At 41.6% G+C, this 15,211-nt stretch overlaps 1 protein-coding gene across 1 annotated transcript; it reads right to left on the reverse strand.

Moving 5' to 3' along the window:
- Positions 1-622: 622 nt before the first annotated feature.
- Positions 623-14,803, reverse strand: LOC121546762 (carbohydrate sulfotransferase 11-like). Its single transcript, XM_041858002.1, has 3 exons — positions 14,285-14,803; positions 2,864-2,946; positions 623-1,844 (listed from the first exon to the last, which is right to left on the reverse strand). Exons 1-3 carry the CDS (start codon positions 14,376-14,378, stop codon positions 999-1,001), a joined length of 1,023 nt encoding a protein of 340 aa, XP_041713936.1. The 5' UTR covers positions 14,379-14,803; the 3' UTR covers positions 623-998.
- Positions 14,804-15,211: the final 408 nt, after the last annotated feature.

Below are 15,211 nucleotides of genomic sequence, written 5' to 3' on the forward strand. Positions count from 1 at the left end.
AATGTCATATTTCTAAAAACGTGTTTTTGCTTTGTCATTATGGGGTATTGTGTGTAGATTGATGAGCTATGCACCGTTTGCTCTGTCTGATGTGAGCTAAATAAAGGGGTGACTGCGAAACGTGCCATTTTGTCATTAACTTCCTATCTGCAGTCATTCTGCCTGCCAGGCTTTATATAACCAGCATACATTGTTTATCAGTACATTTTTACTATCAACTGTAGTCTAACATAAATGAACAGGTGGCTTTAAAGCCACCAAAATAGAGGCAATTATTTTATAATGTGGGAAAATTGTGACATGGTACAGTATGAACGAGGACTTCGTTTATTTTTTTTAATGCAACCACCATGTAAGATATACCATTTAAACTGGTTCAATTCATATTGGGTCTGTGTAAGCCTCATACTTCTGTCATTAGAGAGTAAATTGCTTATTTTTATTGGGTTTCTTTCTTTTTATTTGTGGACTATGCTTTCTTTTGTTTGGTGGTTTATGTACGTTTTATGACACCCTTTGTCCCCAGAGGATCATTTTGGCTACAGAAGATGTGCAAGAGCCAAGGAAACATGCTGTATGTGCAAGCAGAAAGAAATGCATGAATTAGAACGTCCTCACACAATTCGCTCTGTCCATGACTCAGTCTGTATTGACAATAAATACTCGTACAATTGTATAAATTAAGAGGAAGGCATAGTAGAGGGATTCTGTGATACACACAACGAGTTCTTTACAACCCTCGACACATTGATTTGTAAAAGAAGAACCTGCTTCTCTCTTATCTAGGCCACATGAGGAGGATTAAAGCAAATACGGCGCCTCCAAAGTCAAGCCCCCATGCCCATAAACTTCTTACATCTGACAATGCAGTGATTCCCCCCACTGGCAAGGCACTTATAAATAACATCTGGAACATCAATTACAAGCTGTACACACCAAGATTACAGAGCCAAACAGAGTCATTACTAAATCTCCAACCTACATGGAGAGAGCTGCCCTCATCTAGTCTTCAAGTACTCTGGGATGGAGTAATTGAAGAGCAGGAAGTCCATGCGGTAAAGGTTGTACAGCTTCTTTTGGTAAAAGGGGCTGACGTTTTGGAAGAACTGAGCTGCCATGTCCCCGTTGGTCCTGGTTCTCTTGCCTGAGGTAGGGAAGTGGACCTCCCCGTCAGCGCCGGCCAGCCGCAGCACAGAGCGGGAGTCCTGCTCCAGAGTCTCATACTTCCCCACCACATCGTAGTGGATGAGGCAGGGGTGGCACAGTGAGTGGATCCGCTCCCAGTGCTCGTTGAAGGGCTCCTCTCTCTGTGTGCGGGGATCCACCAGGTAGTACACAAATTCCTGGAAGGTGACGTCGTTTCCCTGCTCCAGTGCCTCCGGCTGGGGGTGGGGCCGGTGCCGGCGGATGATCTTGGTGCCGTAGCGCTTGTGGAAGGCCGTGTTGTAGCTGCGGGTGAACTTGTTGCGGTAGGCCGACACTAGCCTCTCGAAGGGCTCCCGCACAAAGATGAATTTCAGGTAGCTGCGCAGACGGCGGTTGATCTCAGAGGTGGAGTACTCTGAAAGTGTGCGCAGGTTGCCCGCCACGTGGGCCTCGTTGGCGGGGATGGCTAGGGGCTCACGGTAGCGTCCGTCCCCCGTCAGGACCATGAAGACACGTTTCCAGTTGGTGCAGGCCACCTTGGGGACGTAGCAGTACAGCAGGCCGTGCTTATCGTCCACGATGAGGTGGCGGAGGTCATCTGGGGTCAACACCCGCCGCTTCTTGGTGTGGGTGAGACACGCCTCCTCCAGCAGCTCTCGCCGACCACGCAGAGACGTCTGCACTGCAGACAAATCCAACTACAGTCACAGAGAGAAAAGGGGACGTACAAGTTCAACACTCACATTTAGAATGTAACAATTAGTGATGAAATAGGAAATATCTCCAATGATAACATCTTCATGTAGCCACATCCTCTGACTAAAACAATTGTGTCCAACTGTCAGTCTTTTAATCTATCTTGTCGGATTAGAAAATGAACTGGAATTGGCATTGCAACATCAAGGCCATCCACTGTGTTTCCCAGTAGACAGGCTGTGGCACTAGTCACATGCAAGAGACAAAGTGTTTAACATTATAATAATGAGAAGCAAAAGAGGTGGCTTGATTTGAGAAATGAGGAAGCAATAGAAGGATCAAGGATGGGGCATGGTGCTTTGTGTTGCTGGCCCACTGTGAATAATGAACAGAAGATAGAGGGGTTGCCAGGTGGCCGGAGTCCAAGAGAAAAAGAACACAACAGATAAGATTAGTTGCATCAGCAGCACCAAACTAACTGCCCTCTGTGTGAGAGAGAGAAAAAGAGAGAGAGAGAGATACAGTATCACTCAGCATACACTGGATTCCTGAGATTTGAGATATTGGAGCTGAAAAAGAGAGCTTTGTCTTTCTGAGGAAGAGGGGGTACTGTTTTTATAGTAAACACTAAGGACTTGAGTCATAACTTCTAAGTCAAATCAAATTAACTCAACTCAGCCTTGCAGTAACGCTTGAGCCATTACCTCTGAGGAAAGTGAAAGAAAAAGGCAGTTGGTATGTAGTATGATGTAACAATATTTAATGTACAGCAGCAATAATTCAGTTCAGAGACCAAAGGCTACCCAAAAATTATATTTTTTGAGAAATCAAATATGTGTTAACCAAATAAAATGTGTCAAAGTGGTTCACCAAGATCAATACTTTGTCAAATTTAATTTCCTGTGTGTGACACATCTGGAAACACTTACACATCAATATCAGGTGAACAAACATTATATAACCTTGAGTGTTCACACGCACTCAAGGCATGATAGAATGGGGCCATTCTAAAGCTAGTCACCTGGTCTCCGTTGTAGAGGGTCTGTAGTGGACTTCTCCTGGTCTTCCCTGGGGTGCTGCCCTTCCCCCCAGACTGCTCTACAGCTACAGACACAAAGACAGAGGGAGAAAAAGCGAAACGGGTTAATCATCTGAAAAGGGCATTATTGTCTGTTTTCTTTAGTGATTAGTGACGGGTGCTCGATGTTCAAGGAACTTTGTCCTTACTGAGCATCCTTTTGGAATACAAGAAGACATCATATTCTGTACTGGTTGAGCTGTCCTGAACAGTGTTTATCCGACTCTATCACCCTCACCTTGTCAAACAAATCTGACTGTGGCCAGTGCTGCTATAGCACACTGTAGTAATGTAGCCCATCTAGTTCTCATTTCAGTATGTTTTACCTTATGGTGCATGATCTCACATGAGCCCCAGCGCCTCAGGGCTGGAGGCATGTTAGTGGTGGAGAGCGAGAGAGAGAGAGAGAGCGAGAGAGAGAGAGAGAAAGAAACCGCAGAAGGAAATGGGAAAGTGGGTCAAGAGATCTGAAGCTGAGGCACATCACTCGGTGTCAACATCACTAAGGACCTATCATGGTCCAAACACACCAACACAGTCCTGAACGCCTCCCCCTCAGGAGGCTGAAAAGATTTGGCATGGGTCATCAGATCCTCAAAAAGTTATACAGTTGCACCATTGAGAGCATCTTGACTGGCTGCATCACAGCTTGGTATGGCAACTGCTTGGCATCCGACCGTAAGGCGCTACAGAGGGTAGAGTATATGGCCCAGTACATCACTGGGGCTGAGCTCCCTGCCATCCAGGACCTCTATACAAATTGTCAAAGACTCCAGTCACCCAAGTCAGACGGTTCTCTCTGCTACCGCATGGCAAGCAGTACCGGAGCACCAGGTCCTGAACAGCTTCTACCCCCAAGCCATAAGACTGCTGAACAGTTAATCAAACGGCTACCTGGACTATTTGCATTGACCCCTTTTTTTTGCATTGACTCTCTTGCACCGGCTCTATTTACACTCACTGGAATCTACCCACACACTCACACATACTACACTGACACACACAATACATATGCTCACACACACACAAAACACACATATGCATATTGATGTGACACACACATTCACACTCTTTCACACTCTTTCACACACTTTCACACTCTACAGATACGCTGCTGCTACTCTGTTTATTATCTATCCTGATTGCCTATTCACTTTTACCCCTACCTACAGTGGGGGGAAAAAGTATTTAGTCAGCCACCAATTGTGCAAGTTCTCCCACTTAAAAAGATGAGAGAGGCCTGTAATTTTCATCATAAGTACACGTCAACTATGACAGACAAATTGAGATTTTTTTTCCAGAAAATCACATTGTAGGATTTTTAATGAATTTATTTGCAAATTATGGTGGAAAATAAGTATTTGGTCACCTACAAACAAGCAAGATTTCTGGCTCTCACAGACCTGTAACTTCTTCTTTAAGAGGCTCCTCTGTCCTCCACTCGTTACCTGTATTAATGGCACCTGTTTGAACTTGTTATCAGTATAAAAGACACCTGTCCACAACCTCAAACAGTCACACTCCAAACTCCACTATGGCCAAGACCAAAGAGCTGTCAAAGGACACTAGAAACAAAATTGTAGACCAGCTTTCTTAGTGTCCAACAAGCTTTCTCTGCCCTTAACCTTGTTCTATTGTAATCGCTCCTTTTCCCCCCCAGCTGCCAAACTAACCCAGATTCAGATGACGATCCTACCCCTGCTAGAATACAGAGACGTCATTTATAGATCGGCAGGTAAGGGCGCCTCTCGACCGGCTAGGTGTTCTTTACCATTTGGCCATCAGATTTGCCACCAATGCTCCTTATAGGACACATCCCTGCACTCTATACTTCTCTGTTAACTGTCCATTTCTGTATACCCGATGCAAGACCCACTGTTTGATGCTTATTTATAAAACCCTCTTAGGCCTCACTCCCCCCTATCTTAGTAACCTATCCTCCACATAAAACACCCGTTCTGGCAGTCACATTCTGTTAAAGGTCCCCAAAGCACACACATACCTGGGTCGCTCCTCTTTTCAGTTCGCTGCAGCTAGCGACTGGAACGAGCTGCAAAAAACACTCAAACTGGACAGTTGTATCTCCATCTCTACATTCAAAGACTCAATCATGGACACTCTTACTGATACTTGTGGCTGCTTCCTGTGATGTAATGTTGTTTCTACCTTTTTGTCCTTCGTACTGTTGTCTGTGCCTAACAATGTGTGTACCATGTTGTGTTGCTCCAGTGTTGTTGTCACGGTGTGTTGCTACCATGCTGTGTTGTAATGTGTTGCTGCCATGCTATGTTGTTGTCTTAGGTCTCTCTTTATGTAGTGTTGTGGTGTCTCTTGTCGTGATGTGTGTTTTTTCCTACTTAAAAACAAATAACAATAATATTATTATCCTCGCCCCCGTCCCTGCTGGAGGCCTTTTGCCTCTTGGTAGGCCATCATTGTAAATAAGAATTTGTTCTTAATTGACTTGACTAGTTAAAAAAAGGTTAAATAAATTCCCTCGTACCCCTGCACATTGACTCAGTACCGGTAACCCTTGTTTACAGTGCCTTCAGAAAGCATTCATAACCCTTGACTTATTCCACATTTTGTTGTGTTACAGCCTGAATTCAAAATGGATTCAATTAATAATTTACATAAGTATTCACACCTGAGTCAATACTTTGTAGAAGCACCTTTAGCAGCGATTACAGCTGTGAGTCATTCTGGGTAAGTTTCTAAGAGTTTTCCACACCTGGATGGTGCAACATTTGTCCATTATTCTGAAAAAAATATTTAAGCTCTGTCAAATTGGTTGTGGATCATTGCTAGACAACCATTTTCAGGTCTTGTCATAGATTTGCAAGTAGATTTAAGTCAAAACAGTAACTCGGCCACTCAGGAAATTCACTATCTTCTTGGTAAGCAACCAGTGTAGATTTGGCCTTGTGTTTCAGGTTATTGTCCTGCTGAAATGTGAATTAATCTCCCAGTGTCTGGTGGAAAGAGGACTGAACCAGGTTTTCCTCTAGAATTTTGCCTGTGCTTAACTCCATTCCGTTTATTTTTTATCCTGAAAAACGACCCAGTCCTTAATGATTACAAGCATACCCATAACATGATGCAGCCACCACTATGCTTGAAAATATGGAGAGTGGTACTCAGTAATGTGTTGTATTGGATTTGCCCCAAACATACAGTAACACTTTGTATTCAGGACAAAAAGTGAAATGCTTTGCCACATTCTTTGCAGTAATACGTTAGTGCCTTGTTGCAAACAGGATTCATGTTTTGGAATATTTGAAATCTGTACAGGCTTCCTTCTTTTCACTCTGTCATTTAGGTTAGTATTGTGGAGTAACAATGTTGTTGATCCATGCTCAGTTTTCTCCTATCACAGCCATTAAACTCTGTAACTGTTTTAAAGTCACCATTGGCCTCATGGTGAAATCCCTGAGCGGTTTCCTTCCTCTCCGGCAACTGCGTTAGGAAGGATGCCTGTATCTTTGTAGTGACTGTGTGTATTGATACACCATCCAAAGTGTAATTAATAACTCCACCATGTTCAAAGGTATATTCAATGTCTGCTTTTTTTTACTCATCTACCAATAGGTGCCCTTCTTTGCGAGGCATTGGAAAACCTCCCTGGTCTTTGTGGTTGAATCTGTGTTTGAAATTCACATCTCGACTGTGAGACCTTACAGATAATTGTATTTTTGGGGTACAGAGATGAGATAGTCATTCAAAAATCATGTTAAACAGTATTATTGCACACAGAGTCCATGCAACTTCTTTTGTGACTTGTTAAACAAATGCTTACTCCTGAACTTATTTAGGCTTGTCAAAACAAAGGGGTTGAATACCTATTAACTCAAAACATTTGACTCAAAACAAAATGTGACAAGTCTTTTTTGTGACTAGCATGTGACTCCTGCTGTGATAAAACACACTTCCCCCTCTACATATGTCGTTTAATCTGCTCTACACATCAGCCTGCGTCACTGACTATGACTTCCGCTTTGGTGGAAGCACCGTGCACATAGAAGGGGGAGATTCAGGGTTGCGAAACAACGTCAAGATACCAAATTAAACCCTTCCCACTGGGCACACACTGGTTGAATCAACATTGTTTCCACGTCACTTCAATGAAAATGTTGAAGCAACGTGGAATAGATGTTGAATTGACGTCTGTGACAGTGGGTTATCACTACTCTATGCATTAGTCCAAAGATAAATCAGAAGATTTCTCCTTTTGAAAATATAATATTTTAGATTCTCCTCTCATTGGATATGTGGAGATCACAGGATGCAAGCTACAGTTTCACTATTGCCTGTATAGCTTTCTATAGACCATAGCTGTGTAGACTACCTGTATCTATATACATAGAACATAGCTGTATAGACCAAAGCTGTATAACCCATAGCTATATAGATCATAGCTATATGGACTAGCTGTATCTACAGTACCAGTCAAAGGTTTGGACACACCTACTCATTAAAGGGTTGTACAGAAGATAGCCCTATTTGGTAAAAGACCAAGTCCATATTATGGCAAGAACAGCTCCAATAATCAAAGAGAAACGACAGTCCATCATTACTTTAAGACATGAAGGTCAGTCAATCCGGAACATTTCAAGAACTTTGAACGTTTCTTCAAGTGCAGTCGCAAAAACCATCAAGGGCTATGATGAAACTGGCTCTCATGAGGACCGCCGCAGGAAAGGAAGACCCAGAGTTACCTCTGCTGCAGAGGATAAGTTAATTAGAGTTACCAGCCTCAGAAATCGGCAATTAACTGCACCTCAGATTGCACCTCACAGAGTTCAAGTAACAGACACTACTAAAATAGTGAGCAATTTACTTTTAACGTCTCCCAATGGCTTATTCAGCAAGAACAAACACCCAGCAGGTGTGGCTTTTGACTGATTCAGCTTTCCATGGCGCAGTGGGCATGTGGTGGGATTGGGACATATGCCAGCCTCGTTTGTTGACTAGACAAGACCCACATGATGCCAACGTGTGAAGATGTTTGCATGTTTGTGTTGGTAAAAGAGCATAGTAATGAAAGTGTGTGTGGGCCCAACCCAGTGAGCAAAACATTCAACATTGCTGCTTGAAATTACTTTCTGTTGTAGCTTCAGTAACTCAGGAGACAAAAAGGAAAATCCCTCACGTTAAACTGATGTCAGAAGAAGAAGAATTTAGAATAGAAATTATCTCTGACCGTGAAGTATTTGAGGTTTAGAACAAATCTAAATTTCGAAGAGTTGAGAAAGTCTGCTCTAGCAGACCTTTGATCATCATGTGTGATTAAGTCTGTGGTGTACAGGGCTCATGACGTGCTCAACCTAAAAGGATGTCATGACTTTGACTGTCAGGACAGAGTCTAGACAACCCAAATAATATCTGAAGGCTCAAAGGTCCTGTTCGAAAAGTAGACATGTCCATAGATGCAACTATTTTCACATGCATTTTGTCACATGTCACATTGAGCTGGCTTGTAAAGCATGCTTGGCGCATCTAGCACCTTTCAGTAACTGACAAGTGTACACCCACCCACAGATATGTTTATTCTGAAACCAGTTTGTTTCCACCATTTTGTGTGCACTACGTCATCACACACTGATTTTGATCTTGTTGCAGATACAAATTAGTACGTGATGACGTAGTGCACACAAACTGTACTTTTTCATGTACCGAATAAATAAATAAATAAATGTGCCTACTCTGGTCTTGGCACATGCACTCTAGCCAACGCTCTAGATACGGATAGTCTACATGATGAGATTATTATGGATAAGAGCAATACTATTTTTATTTGTCAAACGGAAGTCAAGCATCAATCATCATGTCACCAGAATCCGACCCTCAATATTTATTGGAAAGGAGCATCAAGATCACTGTGCACTTTCACCACCCTGTGAAGTTCACCGTAAGTTATTTCATCTGTAGCCTAATAAACTGCATTTCCCTAGTCGTAGTGTGAGTACCAGACAACATATCATCGTGTGACTCCAAGTTTACTTCGATATGATGGTTATTATATCAATATTTGCGCATAAAGGCATTTCCACCACCATTTCTCACATAATACATTTTACCCACACAAAAAGATCCCACCATGTCGAACTAAATATTTATCTGTCAGCATTTATAAAATTGTACCGAAACTTCCTGTTTCCATCACAGCTGTTGTGATTTTTTTTTAATGGTATGACTGTACTCGCATAAAAACTATGGATGGAAACGTGACCCACGGCCTGTTCACCGAGCTATCACCTAGAAGGCGGAGACAGTACAGGTGCATCAAAGCTGGGACTGAGAGACTGAGAAACTGCTTCTATTGCCAGGCCATCAGACTGCTAAATAGTCACCACTAGCCGGCCTCCGCCCAGTACCCTGCCCTGAACTTAGTCACTGTTACTAGCCAGCTACCACCTGGTACTCTACTCTGCACCTTAGAGACTGCTGCCCTATGTACATAGTTATTGAACACTATTCACTTTAATAATGTTTACATACTGTTTTACCCACTTCATATGTACAGTTGAAGTCGGAAGTTTACATACACCTTAGCCAAATACATTTAAACTCAGTTTTTCACAATTCCTGACATTTATTCCTAGTAAAACGTCCCTGTCTTAGGTCAGTTAGGATCACCACTTTATTTTAAGAATGTGACATTTCAGAATAATAGTAGAGAGAATGATTTATTTCATCTTTTATTTCTTTCATCACATTTCCAGTGGGTCAGAAGTTTGCACACACTCAATTAGTATTTGGTAGCATTGCCTTTAAATTGTTTAACTTGGGTCAAACGTTTCGGGTAGCCTTCCACAAGCTTCCCACAATACGTTGGGTGAATTTTGGCCCATTCCTCCTGACAGAGCTGGTGTAACTGAGTCAGGTTTGTAGTCCTCCTTGCTCGCACACGCTTTTTCAGTTCTGCCCACAAATTTTCTATAGGATTGAGGTCAGGGCTTTGTGATGGCCACTCCAATACCTTGACTTTGTTGTCCTTAAGCCATTTTGCCACAACTTTGGAAGTATGCTTGGGGTCATTGTCCATTTGGAAGACCCATTTGCGACCAAGCTTTAACTTCCTGACTGATGTCTTGAAATGTTGCTTCTATATATCCACATAATTTTCCTTCCTCATGATGCCATCTATTTTGTGAAGCGCACCAGTCCCTCCTGCCTCAAAGCACCCCCACAGCATGATGCTGCCACCCCGTGCTTCACGGTTGGGATGGTGTTTTTCAGCTTGCAAGCTACCCCCTTTTTCCTCCAAACATAACGATGGTCATTATGGCCAAACAGTTCTATTTTTGTTTCATCAGACCAGAGGACATGTCTCCAAAAAGTAAGATCTTTGTCCCCATGTGCATTTGCAAACCGTAGTCTGGATTTTTTATGGCGGTTTTGGAGCAGTGGCTTCTTCCTTGCTGAGCGGCCTTTCAGGTTATGTCGATATAGGACTTGTTTTACTGTGGATATAGATACTTTTGTACCTGTTTCCTCCAGCATCTTCACAAGGTCCTTTGCTGTTGTTCTGGGATTTATTTGCAGTTTTCGCACCAAAGTACGTTCATCTCTAGGAGACAGAACGTGTCTCCTTCCTGAGCGGTATGGCGGCTGCGTGGTCCCATGGTGTTTATACTTGCGTACTATTGTTTGTACAGATGAACGTGGTACCTTCAGGCGTTTGGAAATTGCTACCAAGGATGAACCAGACTTGTGGAGGTCTAGCATTGTTTTCTGAGGTCTTGGCTGATTTATTTTGATTTTCCCATGATGTCAAGCAAAGAGGCACTGAGTTTGAAGGTAGGCCTTGAAATACATCCACATGTACAGCTCCAATTGACTCAAATGATGTAAATTAGCCTATCAGAAGCTTCTAAAGCCATGACATCATTTTCTGGAATTTTCCAAGCTGTTTAAAGGCACAGTCAACTTAGTGTATGTAAACTTCTGACCCACTGGAATTGTGATACAGTGAATTATAAGTGAAATAATCTGTCTGTAAACAATTGTTGGAAAAATTACTTGACTCATGCACAAAGTAGATGTCCTAACCGACTTGCCAAAACTATAGGCATTAACATAATACTGCAAAAAATGTGGCAAAGCAATTCACTTTTTGTCCTGAATACAAAGTCTTATGTTTGGGGCAAATCCAATACAACACATTACTGAGTAGAGTACCACTCTCCATATTTTTAAGCATAATTGTGGCTGAATCATGTTATGGGAATGCTTGTAATTGTTAAGAACTAGGGAGTTTTTCAGGATAAAAAATTAATAGAATGGAGCTAAGCACAAGCAAAATCCTAGAGGAAAACCTGGTTCAGTCTGCTTTCCACCAGACACTGGGAGATGAATTCACCTTTCAGCAAGACAATAACATAAAACACAAGGCCAAATATACATTGGAGTTGCTTACCAAGAAGACTGTGAATGTTCCTGAGTACATGAGTTATAGTTTTGATTTAAATATCCTTGAAAATCTATGGCAAGACCTGAAAATGGTTGTCTAGCAATGATCAACAACCAATTTGAAAGAGCTTGAACATTTTTGAAAATAATAATGGGCAAATGTTGCACAATCCAGGTGTGGAAAGCTCTTAGAGACTTACCCAGAAAGACTCACAGCTGTAATCGCTGCCAAAAGTGCTTCGACAAAGTATTGACTCAGGGGTGTGAATACTTATGTAAATTAGATATTTATGTTTTTCATTTTCAATAAATTTGCTAAAATGTATAAAAACACACCACTTTGTCATCAAAAAATATATTTTATCCATTTTGAATTCAGGCTGTAACACAACAAAAATGTGGAATACTGTACATATATATTTATATTCCGGACTCTGACATTGCTCGTTCTAATATTTATATATTTCTTAATTCCTTTCTTTTATTTTTGTGATTGTTTTGTATTGTTAGGTATTACTGCACTGTTGAAGCTAGTAACATAAGCATTTCACTACACCCCCAATTACATCTGTAAAATATGTGTACGCGACCAATAACATTTGATTTGATTTGTACACAGAATCGAAATACATCAACATATTTTGATGGGGTTTTAATCTGCGATTTCCGGCCATCCTCACCATAGACTGTAAAAATAATTGTCATGCACTGTTGACCAGATACAATGCTATTTTACAGTAAACAAATTGACAACAGACTTTCAGCACGCTTATATTCAACATGCACGGCACTTACACAAAGGACTGATCATTGGCTGAGACAAACTGATGATAAAAAGATTGTGGGAGCTGTTTTGTTAGACTTCAGTGCGGCTTTTGACATTGTCGATCATAGTCTCCTGCTGGAAAAATGTATGTGTTATGGCTTTACAACCCCTGCTATATTGTGGATAAAGAGTTAACTGTCTAACAGAACACAGAGGGTGTTCTTTAATTGAAGCCTCTCTAACATAATCCAGGTAGAATCAGGCATTCCCCAGGCATCTGTCTAGGCAGCTGTCTAGTCTTTGAGTAAAGCCAGTGTGTCTATGTATGCGGGTGACTCAACACTATACACGTCAGCTACTACAGCGAGTGAAATCACTGCAACACTTAAAGAGCTGCAGTCAGTTTCAGAATTCGTAGTAAGAAATAAGTTAGTGCTAAATATTTCAAAAACTAAAAGCATTGTATTTGGGGCAAATCATTCACTAAACCCTAAACCTCACCTAAATCTTGTAATGAATAATGTGGAAATTGAGCAAGTTGAGGTGACTAAACTGCTTTAACCCTGGATTGTAAACTGTCATGGTCAAAACATGTTGATGCAACAGTAGCTAAGATGGGGAGAAGTTTGTCCATAATAAAGCGCTGCTCTGCATTCTTAACAACACTACCTACAAGGCAGGTCCTACAGGCCCTAGTTTTGTCGAATCTGGACTACTGTTCAGTCGTGTGGTCATGAGCCACAAAGAGGGACTTGTGCAAAGCTGTCATCAAGGCAAAGGGTGGCTATTTGAAGAATCTCAAATATAAAATATATTTTCATTTGTTTAAAACTTTTTTGGTTACTACATGATTCCATATGTGTTATTTCATAGTTCTGATGTCTTCCCTATTATTCTACAATGTAGAAAATAGTCAAAATAAAAAAAAACTTGAATGAGTAGGTGTGTCCAAACTTTTGACTGGTACTGTATGTGAAGCCCATGTATCTGATGCTGTCTGGACAACAAGAGTATGCCATGTCATACTCTTGTTTTGGCCAGACAGCATCAGATACTGTACATGGGCTACATACAGTATAGGAAGACAGAGGGGGGCTGTTTCACTCACTCGGATGCTTTCTCTGGTAAGATAGTTTCAGCCACTTGTGAATTGAAGGAGAGTTGGAGGGTGCACAGTGCACTGTTCGGATGCTGGAATTATTTTTGGATGAACGTGCGAAGGTAACCTACTTTTTGAAGTGATTTGTTTGACAATCAGATGAAAACATCATGACTGGTTGTGTTAATGGCACATTCAAAAGTAATACATTTTTACAGTTAAATTACATCTTTACTCTAAAACCCATTAAAAATTATTGAGCAAGCGCTTGGAGGGGCGGGGGGGCCTCTGCCTGGGGCCTCAAAATCACTAAGTCCGCCCCTGGGAGATGGTTGGATAGGAAGGATGAGTCTTATAAATCTTTCCTGTTTAAACAGAAAGTATTCTATGACATAATGTAATAGCATAGTAAGAGTGTCCCTTCCTTAGTTGCTCACTTACTCTTAGAGGCTCTGTAAAATTAAGAACCTGGACTTTTTACATCATTCCTTTCCCATTTATGTGGTATAACAACAGCATACCGTGGCATAGAAATATATGGTTTATATTTAATTCTCTCTATTGTTAAAACTTCAGACATAATACAGGAGTGAGGCTTGGTTAGGTTCTGTTCCCTCCTATCTTTCACTGTCCCTCAGTATCACTCAATCCCGTAAGGGTAAATGCGTCTTCTTCCTCTGCCCTAGCACAGGGGAGCACAGGAGAGCTGAGGAAACTAGTCCAAAAAGGCACAGGAATGCTTAATGGTCTCTCATAGGGGGCTACCAAAACATTCCATGGTTCACACTCACAGTGCTCTTACTCATGCCCCGCCATTTACCCCTTCCATTGTGTCTCAACCCAACACACATGCTAATATAGGGAGAAATTGTGCAACAGACAGGGTAGTTAATTTCAGTTAGACATGATGTTTGTGATAAACGATTACATAAATACATAAATATAATATTTAATAAATTATTGGGACTAGCCTAATGAACAACAGCCTACACTCACTGTATGTAATACCCCAAAACTTCGCCCTACAAGAGCGTCATAGGGCCACCATCCCATAGCTCCCTGGTGTGTGGTGATGATCGAAACTTACCTGGCCTTGTGATGTTCTGAAAGTACAATATGACCATGAAAAGTGACCCAACGCATGTCGCCAGAAACATTCGTCCAACTTTGGGTTTTCTCATCCTGATTCCCCGAGCTGGCAGAGCAGAACCCTCGCCCCGAGTTGGCTCATGCGAGGCAACTCGTCTGATGCAGCTTTGCGAAAGAAGCGAAAGAACGATACCTTCATGCGGAAAAAGTTGGAAGTGGCACGGTTAGGTCAACCTCTTCAGTAATTAGTCTATTCGCCTATGCCTATGAATATACAAGAATAAATAAACAGCCGCGAAAATATTCGAATGGGCAACAGAATGTCGGTTGTCTTTGTTGGTGTGTTCCGATAAATTATGAAATCTTTCAATCAATATTTTCTGCTCCGCTGAAATGTCTCATTGCAAACATGTCCTAACAACCACAAATGATAGAATTGTTTCATCAGAGTTCTCTGATCACTCAACCGTTTTTGTTTCCTCAATTTTGTCAGCCTCAAACTTCCCCGAAAAATGGTCGGCGGCACTTGTGCCTTGACGTCACACCCACCCCTATACTTTGTAGCAGTGACTGACGCCACAGCTTCGCCTCAGAGCCATACGAGACGTAGACCGACTTTACGTATTTCTGAGCACTTCCAAGATGTATTATACCTAGGGAAGACCGGGGACCAAAGTAACAGTGTTAGGTTTTTGCTTAGTATGAAATTAATATTGTGTTACATTCATAATATTTTTATACAAACAACATAGCCTACATATCTTAGCTACCATTAGGCATACACATTGTAAATAAGTTGACACACCAGTTATTCACAATTCAACCGAAAGTGGTGGAAGTGAAATGTCCCTCTTGTATTTCTCACGGGTTAATTGTAACAGACTGCGGGGTTAATTGTAACACTGTATTCAATGGTAAAAAATGA

The sequence above is a fragment of the Coregonus clupeaformis genome, chromosome 30 (assembly GCF_020615455.1).
Source record: "Coregonus clupeaformis isolate EN_2021a chromosome 30, ASM2061545v1, whole genome shotgun sequence".
Classification (NCBI taxonomy): Eukaryota; Metazoa; Chordata; class Actinopteri; order Salmoniformes; family Salmonidae; genus Coregonus; species Coregonus clupeaformis.